The sequence below is a fragment of the Thunnus maccoyii genome, chromosome 4, assembly GCF_910596095.1.
Source record: "Thunnus maccoyii chromosome 4, fThuMac1.1, whole genome shotgun sequence".
Taxonomy (NCBI): Eukaryota; Metazoa; Chordata; class Actinopteri; order Scombriformes; family Scombridae; genus Thunnus; species Thunnus maccoyii.
The window spans coordinates 6,644,705-6,667,459 of record NC_056536.1 but is presented as its reverse complement, the minus strand read 5'-3'; the positions used below and the strand labels follow the sequence as shown (position 1 = coordinate 6,667,459).

The 22,755-nt window shown below is 40.0% G+C and overlaps 1 protein-coding gene across 6 annotated transcripts in view; it reads right to left on the bottom strand.

The window, feature by feature from the left end:
- Positions 1 to 22,755, bottom strand: part of LOC121895327 (plexin-A1-like) — a 265,311-nt gene that overhangs the window by 50,361 nt on the left and 192,195 nt on the right. For all 6 annotated transcript variants that reach the window (XM_042408363.1, XM_042408362.1, XM_042408365.1 and 3 more), the window contains 4 exons: positions 14,391 to 14,542; positions 12,975 to 13,095; positions 12,020 to 12,156; positions 7,032 to 7,199 (listed from right to left, as the gene is read on the bottom strand). In XM_042408363.1, the coding sequence (XP_042264297.1) occupies positions 7,032 to 7,199; positions 12,020 to 12,156; positions 12,975 to 13,095; positions 14,391 to 14,542 (578 nt within the window). The remainder of the gene's footprint in view (positions 1 to 7,031; positions 7,200 to 12,019; positions 12,157 to 12,974; positions 13,096 to 14,390; positions 14,543 to 22,755) is intronic.

Genomic DNA, 22,755 nt, shown 5'->3' with positions numbered 1-22,755 from the left:
GTAGAGTGGAGCAGAGACAGTGAACCAGGTGAAGTACTCAAGTTGATGACAACAAACTACACTCATTACGTTACTGTAAGTGCAATGAAAAGTTTTGCGAGCAAAAAGCAAATAAGAGTAATTTAATCCAAGTTGTAAGTCTTTTTCCAAAAATGGTTCTTGAAAAAGGGGGGGTTGTCTTATATTCGGGTCAATACGGTAGTTTAATCACAACAACTCATAGTAAACATGTGCTCGCCTTGAGTTGGTGAATTTCACTGGACAGAATCCAGAAAATAACGATGCCAGGATTTGGCTGAAGTCCTACGCGTCATTTTGTTGTTGAGTAGTGTGTTGCTGTAGAGAAGTCTATTTTATTCTTAGAAGATTCCATACATGTTCCAACTGTAAATGCTTGTACATTTGAAACAAGGGTTTGATTGGTTTGCAAATTTCACCAGTTGAATCGGCAAGTTTTTTTGGAGTTTGTGATGAAAGTCTTGGGAAAATCTTAGGTACCCTTTAGTGGTATCCCACATTGGTCTGACCCAAAATGGTTTATGGTTGTTCCTATTGATGACACCCAACAAACCAAGATTACCAGTGCTGTGAAAGGATCATGAAGTTCGGGGAAAAAATAAAATCTTTATTACAGAGGACTCATGCCACTTGTAAAGGAAATGGAATTAGTCTGTGCTTTTCACTGCTACACTTAAATTGAATTTATGAGGTTTTCATGAAACATATCTGTACCCATTTGATGCCTTCCTTGCTTTAAAGTTGCAGCTCCAACCTTTGAGTACTCTACTATGTTTCTTATAGAAGATCACTGTCTTTCACTTCTTGTCTAGGCTACCTGTGCCTCTGAGAAAAATTGTGTGTCTTTCTGCAGGTTTCTTACTACCTGGAGGGGGATAGTCTCTCACTGCTGTCTGAAGTAAAAGGCTGAGATAAAAGCTTGTGTCTTGAAACAGTTATGAACAATGTTCATGTCCCTTACTGCCCATGGGACACTAAATCATTTTTGAAAATGTGAGGGCATCTGATGGGTATTTTGGGCCTTGGTGAAGTTTATAGTTCAAACAGCCAACACCCAAGGATATGTTCTCCCACTAAAAAAGGATCTCATCTCTCTACAGATGTCTTGTTGGCTGGATGTGGAATATAATGCTCACAGTTCTCTGTTCAGAGATCCCTGTGTCTAACTGCTACCTCCACTATCTACACCTTAAAGACAAGTGTTTTTCAGATGTACTTCCTCTGCTGCTTGGGTATCTTCAGCGGTATCAGCTCTCTGCAGGGGGATTCTACTGAGGTAGGGAATGGCTGATACTTTCTGGACTTTTAAACTGGCAAAGTCTCTATTCTGTAGACAGACTCTCCACTTTTGCTGTTCTTGAATATTGCAGAGCTTTATTCCAAAATAGAATTTCAAACATTTTAATGACAGACATCTTGGTTCACCTTCACTGATCATCTTTGCAGACCTGTACACTGTGGAGTCCAAAGGATACCTACGGGAGCTGGCCCAAAAAATGGTGATGCTTTCCCTATTTTTCATCCCTTCATCCTTATTCTTCATCCACCATTTGTCCAGGACTCATGATGACTTGGATGGCTTTGAGTAATCCTGTGAGTCTGCTTTTATTGCCTCCAAAAGTTATGGACCTGCTACCTCGTCACCACTCTTATCTTGTGTAGCTGCAAGTTGATGAGCAGTGACTCCACCAAAGACTCATTGCTTCCAAATTGGAGGATTACAATGTGATGGTTGGTGCTGACGACCTATTTGGTCTCTACAACAAGAAGCTTAAGATAGTGCAACACTGAGCTCCACCTCCCTAACAAGGTCGGTAGGACTTCCCTGTGGTAGTCCAGGTAATTTCTACATCAGAAGAAGTTCAAGAGTGTGTAATTTCCAAGTACCTATATCAGGAAAAGTGCTACATCTTGGGGGATTTTCAAACGTGCATTGTTTAGTCCGTTTAATCACACTCCGGTTCGTTTAAGCAGATCTTACCACAGCAATTGTACTCGCGCTTGGACCAAAACAACCTCAATTCAATTCGGTCCAGTCAGAGACAAATTTTGGAGCAGTATGTTTGTGGTGTGAACGTGATCCAGCCTTGATCTGACTGAACAACAAGGCATACTCCAACAATTTTACCAACTCATCCATTGATTTGGACAAGAGCAAACAGACTATAGGTTTGAAAAAGTCCTTACATTCTTGACTTACAGCAGGTCTGCAGGCCATTACAGAGGTCATACAGGCAGACACAATGACTGAAAAGTTATGTTACAAGATTGTGCCACTCACTGATGCATTGGGCAATCCTTCATCCTCGATTGTGCTAGCAGCTCAGAGGGTACAAAATGAACAACAAAGAAAGATAAGATGGTTCCTTAACAAGGTATTCCTTCTGCTGGGTTATACTGTATTACCACCGAGTTCTGTAATATGCAGGTGTCTTTTCATTCTAGACATTAATCTGACACTCATCCAGAACGACTTAGTGTACAAGCACCAACAGCAGAATAAGTGATATGGTGATACGAAGCAGAGATGACAGAGCCTCTTAATATCTTGGATGTACTGTAGAGTCTGGCTGGCTCACGCTAGACATTCATCCCTCACTCTAATCCAGGACGACTTACAATATAAGCAAACAGTAATGATAGGGAGGGACAGGGATTGAATGATGAAGGTAGATGTACCATCTCTTGCATTGTTGGTGGACAAAAGAATTCAAGTATGGCTATTCTTCTAAGGTAGAGAGCTTTTTTGTTGGCAGATTGCCATTTACTGGCTATGGAGAATGGCTCCCATTCATTCTGAGTCTCCCTGGATAACAGCTTCTACGAAATGTATAACATGTCACTGATGTTATGGGCGGCATCAAGTCTTTGACTAATATTTTGACACCTGACACAGGTGTACAGTAGCTGCATTTCCCAAAAGCTTTCTGCTTTTTACATACTATTCATATTCATTTTCTATGATACTGTATTCTTGTCATTTACGGCACTGTAATCTTCAAGAGCCAAATTCAGACACTTCAATCCACTATGGCTGAGTGCCATGACACCCTGCCATGATGTGGTAAAATTAATTTTGTACAAATCAAGTCTGCTCTGTTGAGCAGAGTCTAATTAATGTTAAGAATGGTAAGTTGTAATATTGTGCAACTTCAATCTCAACTCTTCCCATTATTTTTTAATCTCACACATTCCACTTTGAATGCAAATTAGTTTTCTGATGTGTCACAGCAAGGGATTGTACTCCTGGGTTTTGTCTATTTGTTTGGACAAGTCTCATGCAGTGGTATCATTTATTTAGCTAAATTAAATATTAATAATAAATTATGTTTAGCTCAAGTTTTTATGATTGTTAGACAAAGTACCATATAAATCTACACTCTTAAGCATACTACGCTTCAACACCTGTATATTACAAGCTGTAAACTGTGTTTGCTAACACATATGAAATGCTCACAAAACTAAAATGCCCTGTAGCATGATGATATTGTGTTACTCTTTGTAAGAGAGATGAAGGCAGCTGATTAACAACAAAGCGGTTGGGCTGGGGCTACATTCAAATGAACTGATTTTTAATTAGATGTTTATGTCATTGTCACAAATGCATCGTGGGACTAGGCAGACTCTGTACTTCTTATAATACTTCTGGTTCTCTACCTCCTTTCTCCTCTTCTCCTCTCCTCCTCAGGTTGATGTACATGTATATTAGTGCTTAGTCCCTCTGTCCCTGTTGCTCCTCTCTTTGACTAAGTGAGTCTCTTTAGCTCAGGTGCATGCTTCAGGGAACAGACAACAAGACAATCAGGATAAACTCTCTGGGATAGCTGGGGAAATCACACCACTGTTGTTACTGTTTCTCTCTCCCTGCTTTTCCTCTCTCTATGCCATCTTTGTCCTCTTTCTGTTTTACTGTTTTCTGTTTTCCTTTTTCTCACCCTGTCTTTGGTCTAATCCTCTACTCACTGACTGTCAAACATTTTTCATACATTTTTGTTCATCAGGGGATTCTTCAAAGCTTCACTGTAAGCCTTGTGCAACACTGGTGCCTCGTGAAAACTTCAGTTTTCATTATATCAAAAGAGAGACAATTTGCTTGACAACGTACAATTCATACATAAATAACGACATTGGCAAACATAAATGAAATACACACTAAACGCACAGTTGAAAATGGCGAAATTTCATGGCAAAATTTCAATGGAATAATGGAAATCAGAGGATTCGCTTGTGGGGGAGTCATCTGCGTAAATCTGTCACTTCAAGTTTAGTGAGTTTTGACAAGCAAATGTGTGCTGTTGACCAAAAGCCAGCTGTCTTGACAATATTGATGGAGAGCTAGAGAGTCCAAAACGGAGGAACCTATTGAAGCTAGAATGGAGAAAATAGAAAAAAGCTTGGAGCACTGTAGTGCTACAGGAGTTCACTAACTATCCCTGCGAATATTCCCTACATCACCCGGCCTCTAGCTCAGATGAACTTAGATGTGCCTCTTTGATGTGAGCTGTTTGTTGCCTTAGCACCAATATTTAGACTTGGTAGATAACCAGTACAGCCAGTTTTCTAATGGTTATCATTAAGAGATTCCATAGGAGTAGTAGGGGGATTCAGTGCCTTGCTTACAGGTACCTTGGCAGTCCTTACTGAAGAAGTGGCAAGCCCTATACCTACCTGCTTTATGTACCAAGCCAGTCTGGGAGGAGATTTGAATATTTTGGTCAAAAATTGCTTCTCTAACCTCTACTGCTGCACCAATTTCTTTCCTCAGTGTCCCAGATGAGCACTCCTCATTGATTTATTTTTCAAGTGCTCCGTCTTCCTCCTAAATGGAATATCATCAGCCAAACACAATGATAATGCACTCTCTCTCCTCCTGTTCGTTCTCTCTCACTGTCTTTCATCCACTCTTGCTATCATTAGCTGAGCACAATGACAGTGCTCTGCAGGCGCATGTGGACTCACACACAGGCAGAAATGAGGCAGATATGAACAAATATGATATCACATCTCTCTGGTTTGTTATACTTTCTACCTGAGCCAACATGGGACACCGTGACAGAGGGCATTGGTTGAAACGTATCAGCTAAATTAAAACCTCCTCTAGGTGAGTTCCAGGCAACACACGCACTTTGTCTATCACAGTTTGGTCACTGTTTGTGAGTGTGTGTGTGTTGTTTTGTGGTTTTTCTCAGCCAGATGGAGGAGGGATCTGTGGCCAAACATCAGGGACTCTGGGAATCAGTGGGGTGTGCGTGTACATGTGTGTGTGTGTGTGCGTTCGTGTGTTTCTTTATGTGGGATCATCACCCCTGAGTGAGCTTCTTCAAGTAGAACCCTAGTTTTGAGCCACATATACACACAAAACACCCTCACAGTGGGTGTGCGGGGCAGTGATTGGGCCTCAGCTGCTTCTCGGCCAGTCCCACTGGGCAAAGGGAACAGGGCAGGATTCATCAACACTCTTCTCTAACAAGCTCTGCATCTATCTGCTACCATCTACTGATGAGTCACCACAGGGAAGAAAGCAGCACAGAGAGGGGAAAGAAAGGAGCAAGAGGGAAGGAGGTAAAATGGGGGGAAACAGGGCAGGATGTCTGCCTGTTCCAATATCTTGAAATAAATTAAGAAGACAGGGAATGAAAAAACGCATAAGAATAAGAGAGAGTAAATATGTAGGAGAAGTATACAGCAGGTGCTCTGACATAAACATGTCGGATCAGATATGAGGCTATTCAGACATGATAAATATTCCAGGGGCAGGTGGGTTAAGTACTCCTCTCCTCTGTAACTAAACTCTTTAATCTGGACAGTATTCAGGGAAGAGAATTAGAGGAGGACCAACAGGTGTCAACAATCAGTGGGTATTTGGGACTATAATGAATAAACAAGAAAGAGGCAGAAAAATTAAACATGTTTGACCCCAAAACAGGATTAAAATCACTGATTAGTCAAAGCAATATTGAATTCACCCAGCTTCCCAAAGAGAAATAAGACCTAGTCCACATGATACTTCACAAAAGCAACTGAGCTGAGGGTTAGGTTCTTTACTACTAACCCAAGTATCTATCATAAAGACCAATATGTGCGTGAGTCTGCCCTCCCTGTCAGTAAATCTACTTTAATGTCAAAGTTGTTGCTTGTGTGTGTCCTCCCTGGTGATGCTCCTGTCATGTTCAATGCTGAGTAGTGGAGGATCTTTATTTATTTAGCTGGGGATATACTGTACCACATGACAAACAGTAGAAAGCAGGGCATCAGACAGGAAAAAAAAAAAACTGAGAGCTGCATTAGATCAGGTAGAAACCTCACATGACATCAGCTGGTTGGTATTAGCTGACTCGCCAATCAACCAATCAGCTCTAAACTATTAATGAGCTATATAATCTGACGAGCTCACGCTCTGCTGCTGCCGATGTCTTCCTCTCAAAGTGTCTTGCCTTAACCAGATGAAGGATCTCCGGAGGCACCATCAACTTACCTCTATCCAAATCTGCTGTCGGGGGTCTTATCTAGCAATCAAGTCTGCTTATGCTGCTTCAGGAATGCCCCCTTTAATTTGCACTGCTTATCCTGCTATGTTGCAAGCAGTAGTGTAAAAGTCAGAGTCAGAAATCTGTTTTCAAGCCACTAGTGGTTTTGAATATCCAGCCTGTACTCCTAAAATTCCAGTACTGTACAAACACCATTTTTGGTTTGGTGCATTTGCAGGAGCTCTTCAGTATTGCTTGGATTAATTTTAGGAGCATCTCAAGAGCAGAGCTTATACTACTAAACACTAATATACAGTGATTGTTGCTGTAACTAGTCATATCTTCTCTCTCAATCAAAATCTTTGACTTGGTATGATAACAAGTTATCAAAACACAAAGTACTAAGTCACGCAGGTTACAGTGCTACAAATGGACATTGTGAACCTAGATGGACTAAATACAAGAAAGCTTCTACATGATTCATATGCAGTTGAATAAAACTAAGTAACCTTGCTAAGTAAATGATTACACAACATAAAAGCTTACCTGGCAATGCTCCAGTCAGGCTCAATCCTCAGGACAGTGGGGTCTTCAGTGTAATTAAACTTGACCTCTGGGTTTCTGAGCTCAGCGTCATCGATGTCCACTAAGACTGATGCACTACCTGGTGCAAATCCAGCTGGCGTAACACACACTATCTCACGGGCATTCCTCCTGGACGGACAGAGAAAAGCAAAGTTGGAAGAAGGTGGTAAGAACCATAACCAACAAGTATTTGATAGACAGCAAACTTACGGTCAAATCAATGTCAATCCAAATGAGTGCTACATTTCCACAAAGCCCTACGATGGCACAATGTAAAGCTAAAATCTTAAGTATCATAAGAAACACATCTGAACTGATATTAGAAAGATGCTGAGGTTCTGTTTTCTCACAGGAATTTCCAATAAATAGAGGGATCTAGGACACAAAGTTATACAAGATTGCAGAGAGAAGAAGTTAAATTCTTTTGGAGAAAAAAATCTATTCAAACTCCAACGGACAGAATGACTGAAGTTATCTAGAAAAGTCAGATCCCTCTAAAAACAGAATTACAATAATGAAGAGGCCATCAGGGCTGTTTTTGCCTATTTGCATTATAAACAACTGCATTGGGCCCCCTAACCACCAGGGGGCCCCTGTGGAGTGGTGTTTTTTTTTCCCCCCAAAGACAAGTGGGCCCCCTTAAATGTCTATATTTTATAAAGCACTTTTATACAAAGCGCTTTACAAGTTTTTTGCTGCTCAGTCACCCATTCACACACACATAGCAGTGAGCTGCCATAGAGACACTTTGACATGTGGGCAGAAGGAGGTGGGGATCGAACACCCCATGATCAGTAGACAACCCGCACTATCTCCTGAGCCACAGCCATCCCTTTTTGGTTTGACACAAGAATGAAATTTGGCATGATCCAATGGTAACGTTGGTGAATGGTAATGACATTCAGAGTTTGAATTGTTTGCCATATTTATGGCGTTAGAATGGATTGAACAGGTTAGTTGCATCAAAATACTAATATATAATGATTCTGTGTCAGCCCTCGCAACCATTAAGAAAGGTACAGCCAGAAATCATCAGGATCTGCTTTATGAAATCTTGTTAACCAACTCAAGAATAGTTAGACAAGGGAAAAATGTCACATTCATGTGGGTCCCTGAACATTCAGGTATCCTGGGAAATGAGAGAGCAGACAAACTGGCAAAAGAAGCAGTCAAAAAAGGAATAATTGAAATCAATATTAAATGATCAAAATCAGAGGGGAAAGGCATAGTGTGGAAAAAAGGTAAATCAACAGTGGCAACAGCGTCGGGATAATACAATAAAGGAAGACATTTACACTCGACACAAAACAGAGTAGGTATGTTAAGAAGTAGGTGAAGAAAATGGAAAGAGCAAGTGATAATAAGCAGGCTGAGAATTGGGCACAGCAACCTTAACAGTACACTTTTCATCAGGAAAATGTCCAACATCCAAGCCGTCGGGACAGTTTGAGTGCAACACCATTAAGGGTAGAGTCTAGACAGGCTCCATTCATTTGGCAGTATGTGCTCAAACTTTGAGCGTAGTTTTTGTTTGGTTCTCTTGTTTGAATTTGCACTGCCTCTTGTATTCCTACAGTTGGGTTAGACTATAAAGCTGTTGTCTGAGGAGCCTTTCAGTGTTGACAACTAGGGGAAATTTAAATAGTCTTCTTGCTTTATCATGTTATCATGTTATAGGCTATCTCGCCTAAAGTTAGTTCATTATCTTTGGCTTTTGGGTAATGTTGTGTTGCTGTACCAGTGTTTCCTCTATAATAATACAAATATTTTTTTAAATGCCAAAAATAACACCAAGTATTCATTCATTCGGAAATGAATAGCATTTAGGAGCCTCTGAGCAGCGCTGTTTTGAAACGTGAGTCAACGTCTGTGTCGTTGCCTGGGAAACTCCTGGAGGCGAATCTCCTTTTAAGGAAAAGGGCAGTGTGTAAGTGAGTCAGTGGTTAAGTGAGAGAGCGAGCAGCAGAAAAGTGACGGTGAATGCGAGCGGAGCCAGCGGAGGAAAAGGTTATCAGTAAGTTGTCAGTCTGGCAGTCAATGCACAGTACAGGCTACAGTGTGTTAGTTAATAAGTGCTGTGGCTCCTAAAGACCCAGAAATGTCTTGTCTGTTCTTTCCCCAACTGCTGGAAAAGTGAAGGGGGTTAGCCCTGAAGTTAGCAACGATGGACTAGCCAAATCCAACAATGCTGAATAAAGAAATACAGAACAGAGAAATGTGTTGCTGAAATCTAAAAATGGATGATACAATCTCAAATAATAGCATATATATATATCAATCTATGTGGATTGAATTAAAAGATAAAAAAACATTGTTGGCTACTGGACAAAATCAGGCAGTGTGGTGCACCGCTACAGGGTTGAGCAGGGGTGTGGGCGTGTTTATTTGTGCTCTAGAACGTAACTGCTGTGAAACAATCGGTAAATAATGTTTTATTGATCTGATTCGCCGGCTTTCTCACTACCAGCGCTCCTTCTCTTCATTCACTCTCCAGCTCGCTCCACCACAGCTGCTCTCTCTCTCGCTGGTGCTCTCAGCTCTCTCTCTCTCTTTTTTTTGTCTTTTTTAAAAATAAGTCGGGAAGCCGACAGCAAAGTCTGACTTTACTTTTAACATTATCAAGCGAAGCAAAATCTCCTCCTCTTCTCCTGGTAATTTATTTGTGGCAGAGTCTCCCTCATGGCAGTTTACAGCCCTAATCAGTCTGATCTCCGGCTGTGATTGGCCACCACAGCCTTCAGCCACAGTGATGTCTGGTTGTGTTTCTCCAAAAGTTGACTCTGGCTCCACTTTAATATTCTTAAACCTGTTCTAGTTTAAAGTTATATATTGTTTTTATATTGCATTAGAAAAACCTTGTTTACACTGAAAGGATTTGTATTATTCTCTTTTACTAATATTTGTGCAATTTCATGAAAAAAAAAATCGTGTACATAGTAATTTATTGTTTTCATATTGTCCTTAATTTTTAATTGAGAGCTTTATTGATAATAAAGTATGTCTAGTCAGTGCATTTTCATTCAGGGATATTAAAATGACAGTAGTTTGGGTTTGGGGGGCCCCACTGTAAGATGTCGATTAGGGTCCTGAAATGTTCAGAAGCAGCTCTGGAGGCAATTATTACTTTCTTGTGCCAGGGCATTCCTTTAATGCTGAGGTCCAAGCTGAAGAGTTGACATATTTAATGACTCACTAACTGGACCAGTAATTACCAGTATCCAGCCTAAGAAGCCAATTAATCTCGTTCTCTTAAAATCATACAGTAACCTGCCAATTCAATTAGATAATTCCACTTGTGACATATGCACTGCAGAAAAGCAAACCAGTCAAGGCGTGCTAGTTGATCCAGCTGGATCACAGCTAACTGCAGCTGGAGCTTTTAATCACAGCAGGGTAAGCAAGACGCAGGGCGGCACAAATGTAAACATGTAGAAGCAAAGTATATTGTGCATGCATTGTATTGTCTGTATGTAAAGCTGTGTTTGATATATACGGTCACTTTTTTTTAATTTTAATTTTTTTAAATCACATTTATAAAAAATATTTAAAGATAATAAACTGCAGTGAGGTGAAACATCAAACTGTAAAGTGGAATGATTTCACTTGTAGCAAGAAGACTAAATTAAAGATTCCATGATTTGATTCTATAGGATGACATTATTGTTGTAGGTCTATATTTGCAATGGATGTGAAATGATAACAACACTGTCTATTATGACTGGTGTAACCCCTCCCCGAAAGAGGTAGAGGTGTAGAGAGAGAGAGAGAGAGAGAAAGAGGAGGATATAGAAAGAAAAACAACTCATGTTAAATGAAATCTATACCTGCTTTGATTGGTGCACTGATGAGGATCAGCAGCACCAATCACAAACACTGGGGAAGGGATGAAGAGAGTCTGCGTGTGTGTGTGTGTGTGTGTGTGTGTGTGTGCATGTCCATGCTTTCATGTCCCATAGGCAAAAAAACATTTTCTATCGCAGTCTTGAGTGCAGTCCCCAGTAGCTACATTATCTAATATGTATTTAGCACAGTTGAGTGGTGGCTGCTTTTCTGGGCCATGACTTCACAAGAGTGATGTATGTGTTTGTGTGTGTGTGTGTGTGTGTGTGTGTGTGCACTTTAATGTACTGCTGCACATTCTATTGTGCCTCCATATACCATGGCGGTTGCACAGAGAGGGAGAGAGTGTGTGAAAGCAAAGGGAGAATCTACAATTTCCACCCTCCCGTGTCCCTCAGCCGGTAACCATAGCAACCCCATTCACAAAGAACACATGCCCCAGCAACCTTCACAAGATGCCACAAACACAGTCACACAGTTAGGGTGTGACAGATAAAGAGAGAGTTGAGGTGAGCGAGCAGTTGTGATGAAGTGGGATCTGTTGGATTACTGTGAAGAGGCTGCAGCACAGAAATGACTGCTGTGACATCAAAGCTAGCACACAGTTGCTTCAATAGAGATTAGCTATGAGAGGCTAATCCGTGCATTTGACATGCAGGCAAACTGTGGTGATAGTTGGGGATTTTTTTTTTCGGGCACAAGATTAAGGAAAGCCGGTGTGTGTGCGTACAGACAAAGAGATGCTGTGTGTCTGCAAGCAACAAACAGAGATTCCTGTTCTGTACAGACGCAACAACCTAAACTTCTACAAGCACTGATTACATACTTACATGCATGTAATTTATTCATGATGATGAAAATATTTTTGAAGATGTGAACAAATATTTACACAGAGGATGTTTTTTTATGCACTTGTTTACTTTATTCATTCATCATCTACAGTACCTTCAGTCTTATTTATGAATTTCTTTTACTATCTTAAGCGCTCTTTATTTGTCTTATTCTTATCTAAATCCTGTTCTCATCTGCTGCGATGCTTCAGTTTCTCCACAGGGATAAAATTTAATTTAGAGTTAAAAAAAAAAAAAAAAAAAAAAAAAGCTTCTTACTTTTTGAAGTAGCAGGGCTGCGGCCCGATGCTGACAGACACGTAGCTGCCTGCGTTAAGGTAGCTTCCCTCGATGGTGACCCTGGTGCCGCCAGAAATGGGCCCCTGAGACGGCTGGATACGGGTGAAGTACGGAGTCTGGGCAAGAGAGGCAATAAAGTAAATAATGATGTTTCTTATTCACTACTACAAGTAGTAAATAAGACTTTATTTTACTTCCTGTGCAAATATAGTATTACAGAAGCATAAGACATCAAGCATTATATTATAAAAATAGTCTAAAAACAATATACAGTATATTACCCCTAATTAATTAATTATGATTCACACAATGATGTCATCTTGATTCGATCTGGAATTTCTTGAACCATTGTAAATATGAAAATGACAGACAGCAGTTAAAAAAACAAACAGAACACAATAGAAACTGGTACAAAAAGCATAAATGAGATCCCATAAAATCAAGAGTATAACATAATCAATAGGCTATTTTAATATAGGTAATATTGACAGATTGATTTAGGCAATACAAGCAACATTTAAAAGCTTGAAAGCAAACCGCTGACTGAAAACTGCAACTGACAGGAAACAAAATTTCTTTTAAACTATAGAAAACACAGTACAGCAGTTCTACATCAGGTGCCACCTGTAACCTTACGCACTGACTGAAGCCAAAACCTTCTATTGTTAACATTTAATGACACAGCAATCATAAAAAAATAATTGACGGCAAGTGAAATGAATAACAACCTTAAATCTGAAACTTTAAAAGAACATTTTTCTTCATAACGCTTGAGAACAGCTCTTTAGATTTCTATCATAACTGTGTCCTCATGGTGCTCAAACTCAACATTTTGCTTGATTACAGGAGACCTTTCAACAGTGTGCTTTTTGAGTGATTATGGTCCTTATAGAACAGCTACTTTACTACTCAAATCTGCTTGTGCGGTCCTTACCACAAAGGTGAAAGGCCTGGGAGACAGAGCTCTGTAGTCGTTGACGCAGTCTCTCACACACACCTCCACCTGAGCCTCTTGGACTCTGTAGCCGGTAGCGTCGTTTAGCAGACAAACTATTCTGTAAATAGAGAGAAGAAGAAAGAGACGTGAGGTCGGGATGAACTTTTGGGCTGTACGAAGTAGTGAAACAGCACAAAACCTCGAAACCAATTAACTCTGTATTATATCTGCAGTCAGACGACACTACACATACGCCAGCTGTTCTACTCATTCTTTTTTATATCCAATTTTCTTTTCTTTTTCAGCAGGCACCACTTTATTAACATTCCACGTTTCTACTTATCTCCATGACAATTTGTTAAAAGCCTGCTCAAAATTGATACCTCTTTATTCCTCATAATATCAGATCACTAGTTTGCAAAATTACTGATTCGCTTCAACAAAATAACATAATAAATGAACCACAAACAAGACATTATCACATCTGCATGCAATAGCATTTGTGTTCCTGGTAAAGTAAGTTGGAAGAGTCTATATTGCAGTCCCTGTGCTCTGTACTGTTTACATTGGACTCAGCAAGATGGAATGAATAGTCAGTCACATGACCAAAGTCGGCTTTGTATGCATTGTACGCTGCATTGAAATACCTGATGCGATAAATTCATGTTTTAGGAGGGGTGAGAGTGAGTAAAGAGGTAGAAACTGATGTGACAAGAGGGATTAAAAATGAAAAAACAAAACAAAACAAAAAAAACAAAGCAAAAAAAAACGTCCTCCTAGACAAGTGTGAAGTGGTGGAGGAATGTCAGGAATAATGTGTAGAATAACTGATGTGTGTGTAATATTTGAATAGAGATGCCCTCTATCTCAACATGCATCATTTCCCAACTAACTGCACTACAGAGAGATTGTTTGATCTGCGTGAACTCAATTCCTCAGCCGTGTAGGACCCTGCAGAGGAGTAAATGTCAGGATGGAGGGATGAGAAAAATAAAGGAAAGAGCATATGTGGGGAGTAATGGAGGGGAACAACAGATGGAATTTCATCACATTCTCGCACAAAAAAAACCCCTGATGTAACTATCTTTTCAGCTGTTGAATCAGGCTGCATGTGTTCAGGTTGACATTTTTTATGTGGTTTGATTACTCGGGACGAGAGAGCTGCTGGTTATTGCTGCTTTGTGTGTGTGTGTGTGTGTGTGTGTGTGTGTGTGTGTCCTCAGATTTATGTAGGTGTGTCTGTGTGCTTACATTCATCTTTGTTTCTGTTCTTTGTGAGCATACATACCTTAGTGCCATTTTCACAGTTCGGACATGTGTCGCTGTGCATGTGTGTGTGTGTGTGTGTGTGTGTGTGTGTGTGTGTGTGTGTGCTTGCATGCGTCCGAGTGCGTCTCCTCTGACTTAACTTACCTCTCCGCACTCAGGTACTCCTCCTCGATAGGCACACAGGGAACCTTGCCTAACCTGACGCCCATCTGGATGTCTCTGAAGAGCAGACCCAGATTCTCCCCCAGGATGGTCACCCTGGTTCCCCCTTGGCGAGGCCCTGTCTCCGGGAACAACTGAAGCGACAAGAGGATGAGAGGAGGGCAGAATGGAAGACAGGAGAGTGGACAGAAAAGACAGAAACAGGAAGATGTAAAAGTGAAAATGCTGGAAAAAGACAATAAAAAAAATCAATATTCAGTGTTTTCTATGCTGTCCCCATTCGGTCAGTTTTAAGTTTGAAAACGGTCCCTAAACATGACCTTGCAAGGACACCCTCACACAATCACACACACTGGTAAACACACACATAAAAGCACACAATACACAGACTCACCAATGCACACAAACACACACACACACCATACAGAATTGCCCGTATCAGGTAATTCAAGTTTTAATGAAGAAAAATCACCCCCCTGGCTTTGAAAAACACTGAAAATGAGATAAAGAGAGGGCGAAAAAACAACTTGCGCCGACATACAGAAACAAACCGGCATCATCTCGGGGGTTTAATTGAAACTTATTACGCTGGCTTGGCTTTGTCACAGGGGCTGCTGTGGTGTAACACTCAGTCGTGCCGCCAAACCATAATGTGATTTATCTAGCCAGATTATGGCGCGTAACAGGGACAGGTGTGGTGTGACAAAACAAATATGGTGACTGATGGACGGTAGTTGTCACAAACACGCACACGCACACGCACACGCACACACACACACACACACACTACACCACGGACATGCATACACAGACCTAATCCCTAACAAGCATCACAAGGTAATTATGTGTAATCTGTCCATTGCCCTGTTCTCCTGCACTGCTTCACTGAGCAGACAGCGCAGTGAGGAAATGCAAAGTCAGGTGCCGACAGTATGGTGGTGTAGTGCTGTTATTATACCACATACAATACCAAACAACAGACTTTGACAAATGATTTTGACAATGTGGACTAGATTGGGGAATGACACATGAGATTCAAAACTTTTATGCAGACAAAGTCAGCTGAGATCCAAATCCCTGAACCAACTGATGGATAATGAACAGCAGCACTGGAACAGTTGAAGGTTAAACGCCTTGCTGTTGAGGGAAGGAAGAGCATTTCTTATTTACTCTGTCACCCGAAAGGTACCCAGATGGTCCAGGATTTGCAAGCTGTGAGCCACTTTTCTTAACTTTAGTCTACTGCATTGCCAAACATATTGAGTATAATTTCACCCAGAGATACAATTAAAAAGGAAAATTGAGAAGATTAAAACAGAAAATTGTGATGGAAAAGTGGAAAATGGAAAAAAAAAAAAAAAGGTTTAAATGAAAGAGATTAAATTGAACATGGCAGTAGAAAATTATAAAGAAAATGTGTAATAAAAATGAAAATAACCAAAATGGAAAAGCTTGTCCGACGTGTTCAAATTACTAACCCTGGGGATTATATAAAAAATTAGTTGAAAATCCTTTGTTCACCAGGATTGTCTCATATTTCTACAAATGCTAACTTATGTCATCAGAATAATTTAAAAGATGTTATGTTCACATAAAAATAACACATACTGGGGTTTTAAGCACACATACTCTTCTTAAATGAACTAAAGCTTTATCCTGCCCAAAAGCTACAAATGAACATTATGACAGATTGCCAGACAAACCATATTTTGGAAGCTCTTGCATGTTTCACCTTTGGCACTAATATGGTATTACATACAGATAGAATACCATGCATAAACAAAGAGACAGGCAATATCACATGTGTGTTTAAGAGAAAGAGTTGAAACTGTTTTTAAACCAAATAATCATCTCAGTATGGTCTAAATGTATCAAATATTGCATGTCGGGGTTTGAAAAATGACACTTTAACATGCTGCTATAGAGAAAGAAATCTTTCTGATGAAACAACATAGTAACTGGAGTGATCTGAATTGAGAGAGCAGAGGGAGACAGAGAGTGAGCAGTCTGGCTGGGGATAATGCTGCCTACTATTTGGAAACTGACTCACATTGGAACCTCAGGCGCCAGTAGAGCCTCAGCACTTTGGTTCCACAAACACAATAGCTGGTAAACACTGACCAGAGTGAGCAGCCATCAAGCTCTAGGGTACGATATGGACAACAGATGTCAGGGTGTGGAAATGGGCCTTTGGATGATTTTGGAAGAATGAAGCTATGATACCACAAAACACAATATCAGCTCGCCACCAAGCCCTGGGATATAAACAATGGCAGAGCCAGAGACAGACAGGCAACAGAGCAAGAGAAAGAGGAGTGCTGTTAGAAGGATTACCATCATCATCTGAGGGGGGCATTGAAATGAGACCGGTGAAGAGTGAGGGAACATATACTATCACTCCATAAACATACAGAGTAGTCACAAGGCCTTTTGCATTTCATATCCTACATAGATAACATTAGAACATACCTGTTTTGATGCTAAATCATTTAACTACTACTATGCAATGTTACCTGTGCTGCCTACATGTAAAGAACATTTCAGAGAATTTCAAATGTTCTTGCAAAAATATTGCATCACCTTTAAATACAAATGATCACACTAGTCAGAATGCATTCCTGCATGAAACTGTAATTTTAACAGATGGTGTCACCAAGACCTGTTGATAAACTTTGATAACTTAAATGGGTGAAGTTCCCCTTGAAATATCTGGTGTATTTATATAATATATAACTGTGTTTCTGTATTTTCACATGTAGCTTCATCAGTATGGAACTGACTCTGGGTTTTGTGATACAGACCACATACAACATCCATACAAAAAATGTGGTTGTATGGTCTTGTGTGATATTTCAGGTTAAGGTTAATCTGCAATCTTAAACCGTAATTAACACTGAATGCCTAGAATTATGACACAACATCTACTGAAACTGGTACTCAGCTAGGCTAGCCTTGGTGCTTACAGTGGCTCTATGATTATCTTATTACTCCTCACATATTTGTGAGGAGACCCATGTAGGTTTTGATAGTTGGGGCATCTTTTGTGTCAACTGCCATCTTATGAACTCAGCAGAAGGATCATGATGGACACCACGGGAGACCGGGAAATCTCAGCAACCCTTAAAACCTTTGAGAGGGGAAAGCAGTGAGAAGAAAATGGATGTTGTGTGCAACCTGGATAACCAACTTTAACTGTGGTTATAAACCAAACACAGATGCCTTACATCCTTCATGGAACAAGGGGACTTAAGTAAGCAATAACATTGCCTACGATCAACCACATTATGATCTCTAGCTATGTATCTGAAACAGGATCGTTGTGGTTAAGAAAATGGGGCCAGACCACAACATCCACTAGGTACTATGCCCCCAAAAGTGTAATGGCTCTGTACCATTATATTATTCTTCTGACATCTGAGAGTGGATTTCCATTGGAACCTCAGAAACTGTTGGAGGTAGAAAAGTATGGCACCACATAACAAGATAACTACTGCTCACTGAGCCTGTGGGTATGCAAGCAGACGCCACAGTGTGGAAATGGGACCTAAAAGAGCTTTGGACTCATGTTGCAGTGATTTGACACAACACTACTACAGTACATCCAGGCACATAACCACCATTCTCTGGGGAATGTAAAGTACAGACGCCCTGAAGCTGAAAATGGACCTCAGGCGGTTTTGGAAGGATAGACTGATACAACAGAACCACATTTAAGCACTATAACTAACAAGTCTTAGGATATAACTGCAAAATTATATAATTGTACCACATGAGCAGCCAAACTTATCTAGAACTTAACTGACACATGGACCACAAATGCTCGTCGATGCATACTGGTATAACAAAAGCCCTGCCAGATACAGGCCACTAATCACCAAACCATGCAGCCCATCAGCTAATAGCCTGATACTCAGACTGAATGGCAGTGTCGTTACTACTCCATTATTCAGTCTGACACTGCATTCCTGATAGCAGTTTTGTGTGGGACAAGGATTTGATTTTCCTCTAACAAATCACTAATGACTTACTGAAAGTATCCGTCTGTTCTCACGCCATTTTCAGTCAACACTGAGGACTGTGTTTTCCAGTACACAGAGAGCATGCGTTACGCAATTTTGCAGAGGAGCACAGTCTAAATTGAGAATACATGTTGTCTATGAAAAGATAATTAATAAAAGAAGGCAGCTCCTTCCATCATGTCTATTGTTTTGCAATTTTAAGACACCTCAGAGGGTACGTTTGGGGAACAGGTTTGGCTATATATTAATCTAGACTGGAGTTTATGGTAGACTTTTTTTTGACGGCCATTATGGCTGTCAATATTCCAGAATTATGGCCGTATAGAACATCTACCGGACATATGTTTTTAATAGCCATATAAAAGCCTACATTTAAACAGCAATAAAACACAAACAGAACAAACACAATGGTCCAACAAATGTATTTTATTAGAAGTAGTCAGCAGAATGAACTCTTCACAAACTTTGTGAACTGAGCATATAGGCTACAACAATAAAATAAAACAGATAGCCTTGCTGTTGTTAATTTAATGCAGCCATGCGGGCAGCCTGCAGCTGTAGCTCCCCCACCACCTCCACTTGCCGCTGTCTCCCTGAGCCCACCTCTCGCTGGGGCCGGGGAAAACTTAAACCTCCTACTGATCAATGACACATTATTTAACTGTGGAGCTCCAGGGCTGATCCGTTTGTTTCACTGTGCTGATGCTAGATGTAATGTTACTTGAGAGAAAACAGTAAGACTTTTCAGAGTCGTGTTAACTGCTGTCAGGCAGGGCTGTTGCTGGAGTGTGCAGTGGCTTTTGAATCTCATGCCACACTTAGTCACATCTGACCAAACACTCAGTGAATCTCTCTATGTCTTAACAATGGAGGCAAAACCAAACTTTTGCATAATATAAGTTTATATTTAAGTTGTCTTGGCAACTGTTGATATTTTCATCTGCCGGACAACTACATGTGATACTAGCAAAAAGCCGGCATATGCCCCAGCGTTGTTGTAGCATTACTGGGAAATGAATCCAATTAATCTCTAAATCTCTGACATCATTTTTCTTTCCTGTTTTTACCACTTCCTTTGACTACCACTGACCGGGAATCCAGGGGAGGTAAAGTACTCTGTGGTGTTGTGGCCTTTATGGTGCAGTCCCAACCACATAGTAGCCACATCAAATCATCAATATTATAGCAGTGGTTTCCTAGTAGTCTGTCATCTAGCCTGTAAACACATAGTGTGTGTGTGTGTGTGTGTGTGCATGCATGTTTGTGTGTGTGTGTGTGTTCTGTAACATGGTAATCTTGCTGTGGTTTGAGTGGTAACCAATAGCACATGGCCAGTGGGAGGCCAGCAGCTGTTAAAAACTGGGAAAGTTGTTTATGTGGTCAGAAAATAGTTTGAGAATTCTGCTGAGGCATTTTAAGCAAAACTGGAAGTACAGAAATTTAATTTGTAATGGGCATTTTGTTTTCTTTCTTGGGAATACTGGCTCCAATCAATAATCTATAAGCATAGTTATTAGGTTCAAATACTTGAAAAACCTGGGAATACTGAATTGAGAATATAATTGTCTCAAAAGTGGATTAGGTGTTTAGAGACTGCAAAGCTATTAAAGGATTCTTGTTTTCAATATGATCCACTCAGGCTATTTTAATGTGCTGAGAGACTCTGTTGATGGTATGCTCTTGTTTTACATTTGGGGTTACTGCCAGCAATAGCTACGTGATTATCCAGAACACCTTCTGCATACAGTGCAGTCAGTGCACATTAGGACGGTGAACACTAAAACGACTAATAAACCTGGTTTATATCATTTAGATGTATCCGAAACATACCCCTAACACTACACTTAGTGCGGTACATAACCTTTGAAGGTCTAACATGAAGGTGTCCATTTATTGTCTGGTCATATACAGTAATCATTTCTGAAAGAGAAATGTAATCATCACGTTATTGCATAATCAGCAGAGAATGGTTTATCTACTGAGAAATAACTGATAAATCTGTTCCTGTAATTGTTTTAATTAGCCTGTTCAAGTTAGAATGACTAAGAGAATAGTACTTATATTCATACTCATGCTGGATGATTTACTTGATAAATAAAATTCTTAAATTTATTGTGCACACACACACACAAATATTGTCTCCATATCAAGATGTCTTTTACTTTTTGCCTGTATAACTTTTGAGACATTTATTGCTTCCAGTCTCGCTCTGGTTGTACTATTATCATAACATAAAAACACATCATTCTTACTCACTACTTCTCCTTCTCATGCCCTTGCCTACGCACTCACACAGTCACTCACACACAAACACGACACAGATGCAAACGCATCAGCAGGTATACGCTTCTTTGTTCATACATGTAGATATGGTGTGTTTTATTCTTAATTTGTAAATACGTGTTTAATGAATGAATTTATGAAGGCATCAAGTAGCGGAATGCAGGCAAAACAACAGATGTATATTCCAGCGAGTGTAGAGGTGTCAGACTGCAACAGAGACAAGAACAAGAACAGGACACGTTGTGGAGACCAAGAGATGTGCCTCTCTTTCCATCACCTTTCATTTCCATCATTTTACCATCCTCTCACACATTAGATTAGCTAATTATCTTATCCAGACCACCTTATAGTAAAGCAGTAAAGTCTTTAACTACTAAAATCAGGGAGATTATCAATTCCTAAAATGATCATTTTTCTTGTACCAAGTGAATAAATGAATGAAAGACAATACAGTATGTCATCTGATTATTAAATAAATGTTTCTGTGCACCCAAATTGCAAAATGTGCACAGTTTTACTAGAAATGTGTTATTTGTTTTTATTTTTCAACAGCTAAGGACTGAGAAAAGACATTTCTTTACTTTTTAGACTAATATCCCCTGAAAGTCAAGATAGAAAGGCAAGTAGGACAAAGATCCACAAACAAAAGCTAAATAAAGATGTAAGGGAAACAAACATGAATGAACCTGAAATCTAACCGCTCAATGTTGGATTTTGACCCTTCCAACCTTCCAAACACACCGATAGACGAAGAGACGGTGACATACAAAAATGAACAACAAAGACAGTTTAAATAAAAAAAGAATCAAACCCAAACAAACCTCTATGTGTCTCTGTCTCTCCCGAGTACCAGTTTGATGTAACAGTGAGTAATAATACCATTTCTGTGCCAAGGGCAAACGCAAGGTCCCAACATGTGTGTGTTTTAATAGCATCGCATTAAAATAGAGCAGCTTTCATTCTCAGTTCAGGACACGTAGGGCTTTCGTGACCACAGGGGCTTCAACAAAGAGAGCTGACGCAACAGCCTATCAAGGTTTACCAGCCTTGGATCTCTGCAGGTAACTTTGCACTCCTCACAAATTGACAAGATTACGATGTGGCGCTCGATGAAGCCGCGCTGCTTTTCTTTGCTGGTGATTTTTAGAACTGTAGCATTGGAGGGAGTTTTGATTAAAAGAGATTCTTTCGGTTGGTGCCCACTGTGGGATCTGCTGTGGTTCTTTTCTTTTTTCTTTTCTTCCCTATGATGATGTCTCTGTTGAGCAACACTGTCTTGACTTACAGTACGCTGCCTTCACTTTGTCTCAAAATTGACACAGTACAGCTTAAGCTACTGTATCTGTCAATGTTTCTTTACTTTTCATTGGCAGAAGACATTAAATCATGTACAAATAGCGAGCCAAAGCAAAGAATTGAAGTAGCGACAGAATAGTAGATTTTTTTTTTCACCTGAACCCCAAAATGAATGCAACGGACAAGCCTTTGATATTTGGAAAATTTGGCAGGATCTGTTTTGTTTTCAGCCACATGATAAGTTTCATCTACAGCCAAAGTGGCTGCCATGGCAGCCAGTTTTAGAGGGATGAGAGCAGCATCAAGGTTTGTATGTGTTGGTAATATAAAAATGTTCAAGCTGTTTTCAGCATCCTGTGTGCAGGACAGTAGGTATCAGATATTCTTCCCAGACAAGCTTTTGGTTTCACTTCATTTTATACCAGCAGTTGATGGAGAATCATTTGTGTGCCCCTGCATGTCCTAGTTATGTATTATAATCAGTTACTATTATAACAATTCATATTTGTAAAAGCCTATTCAGAGCAACAAGGTTGTCGTTTATTAAAGCACTATTTAAAAAGTTAACTATATCCTTTTATTTCCCATCATTAAAAGGTTGATGCAACATCAATAGTAAAATGATTTCATAAAATGTGAAACACAAGAATAATCACATTTAAATATAGAGAAAATAGGAGACACTTTACAGGCACAAAATTTAAATGTGTTTTAAATATTAACCCATGTAAAGCTCCAGCAAAAAAAAA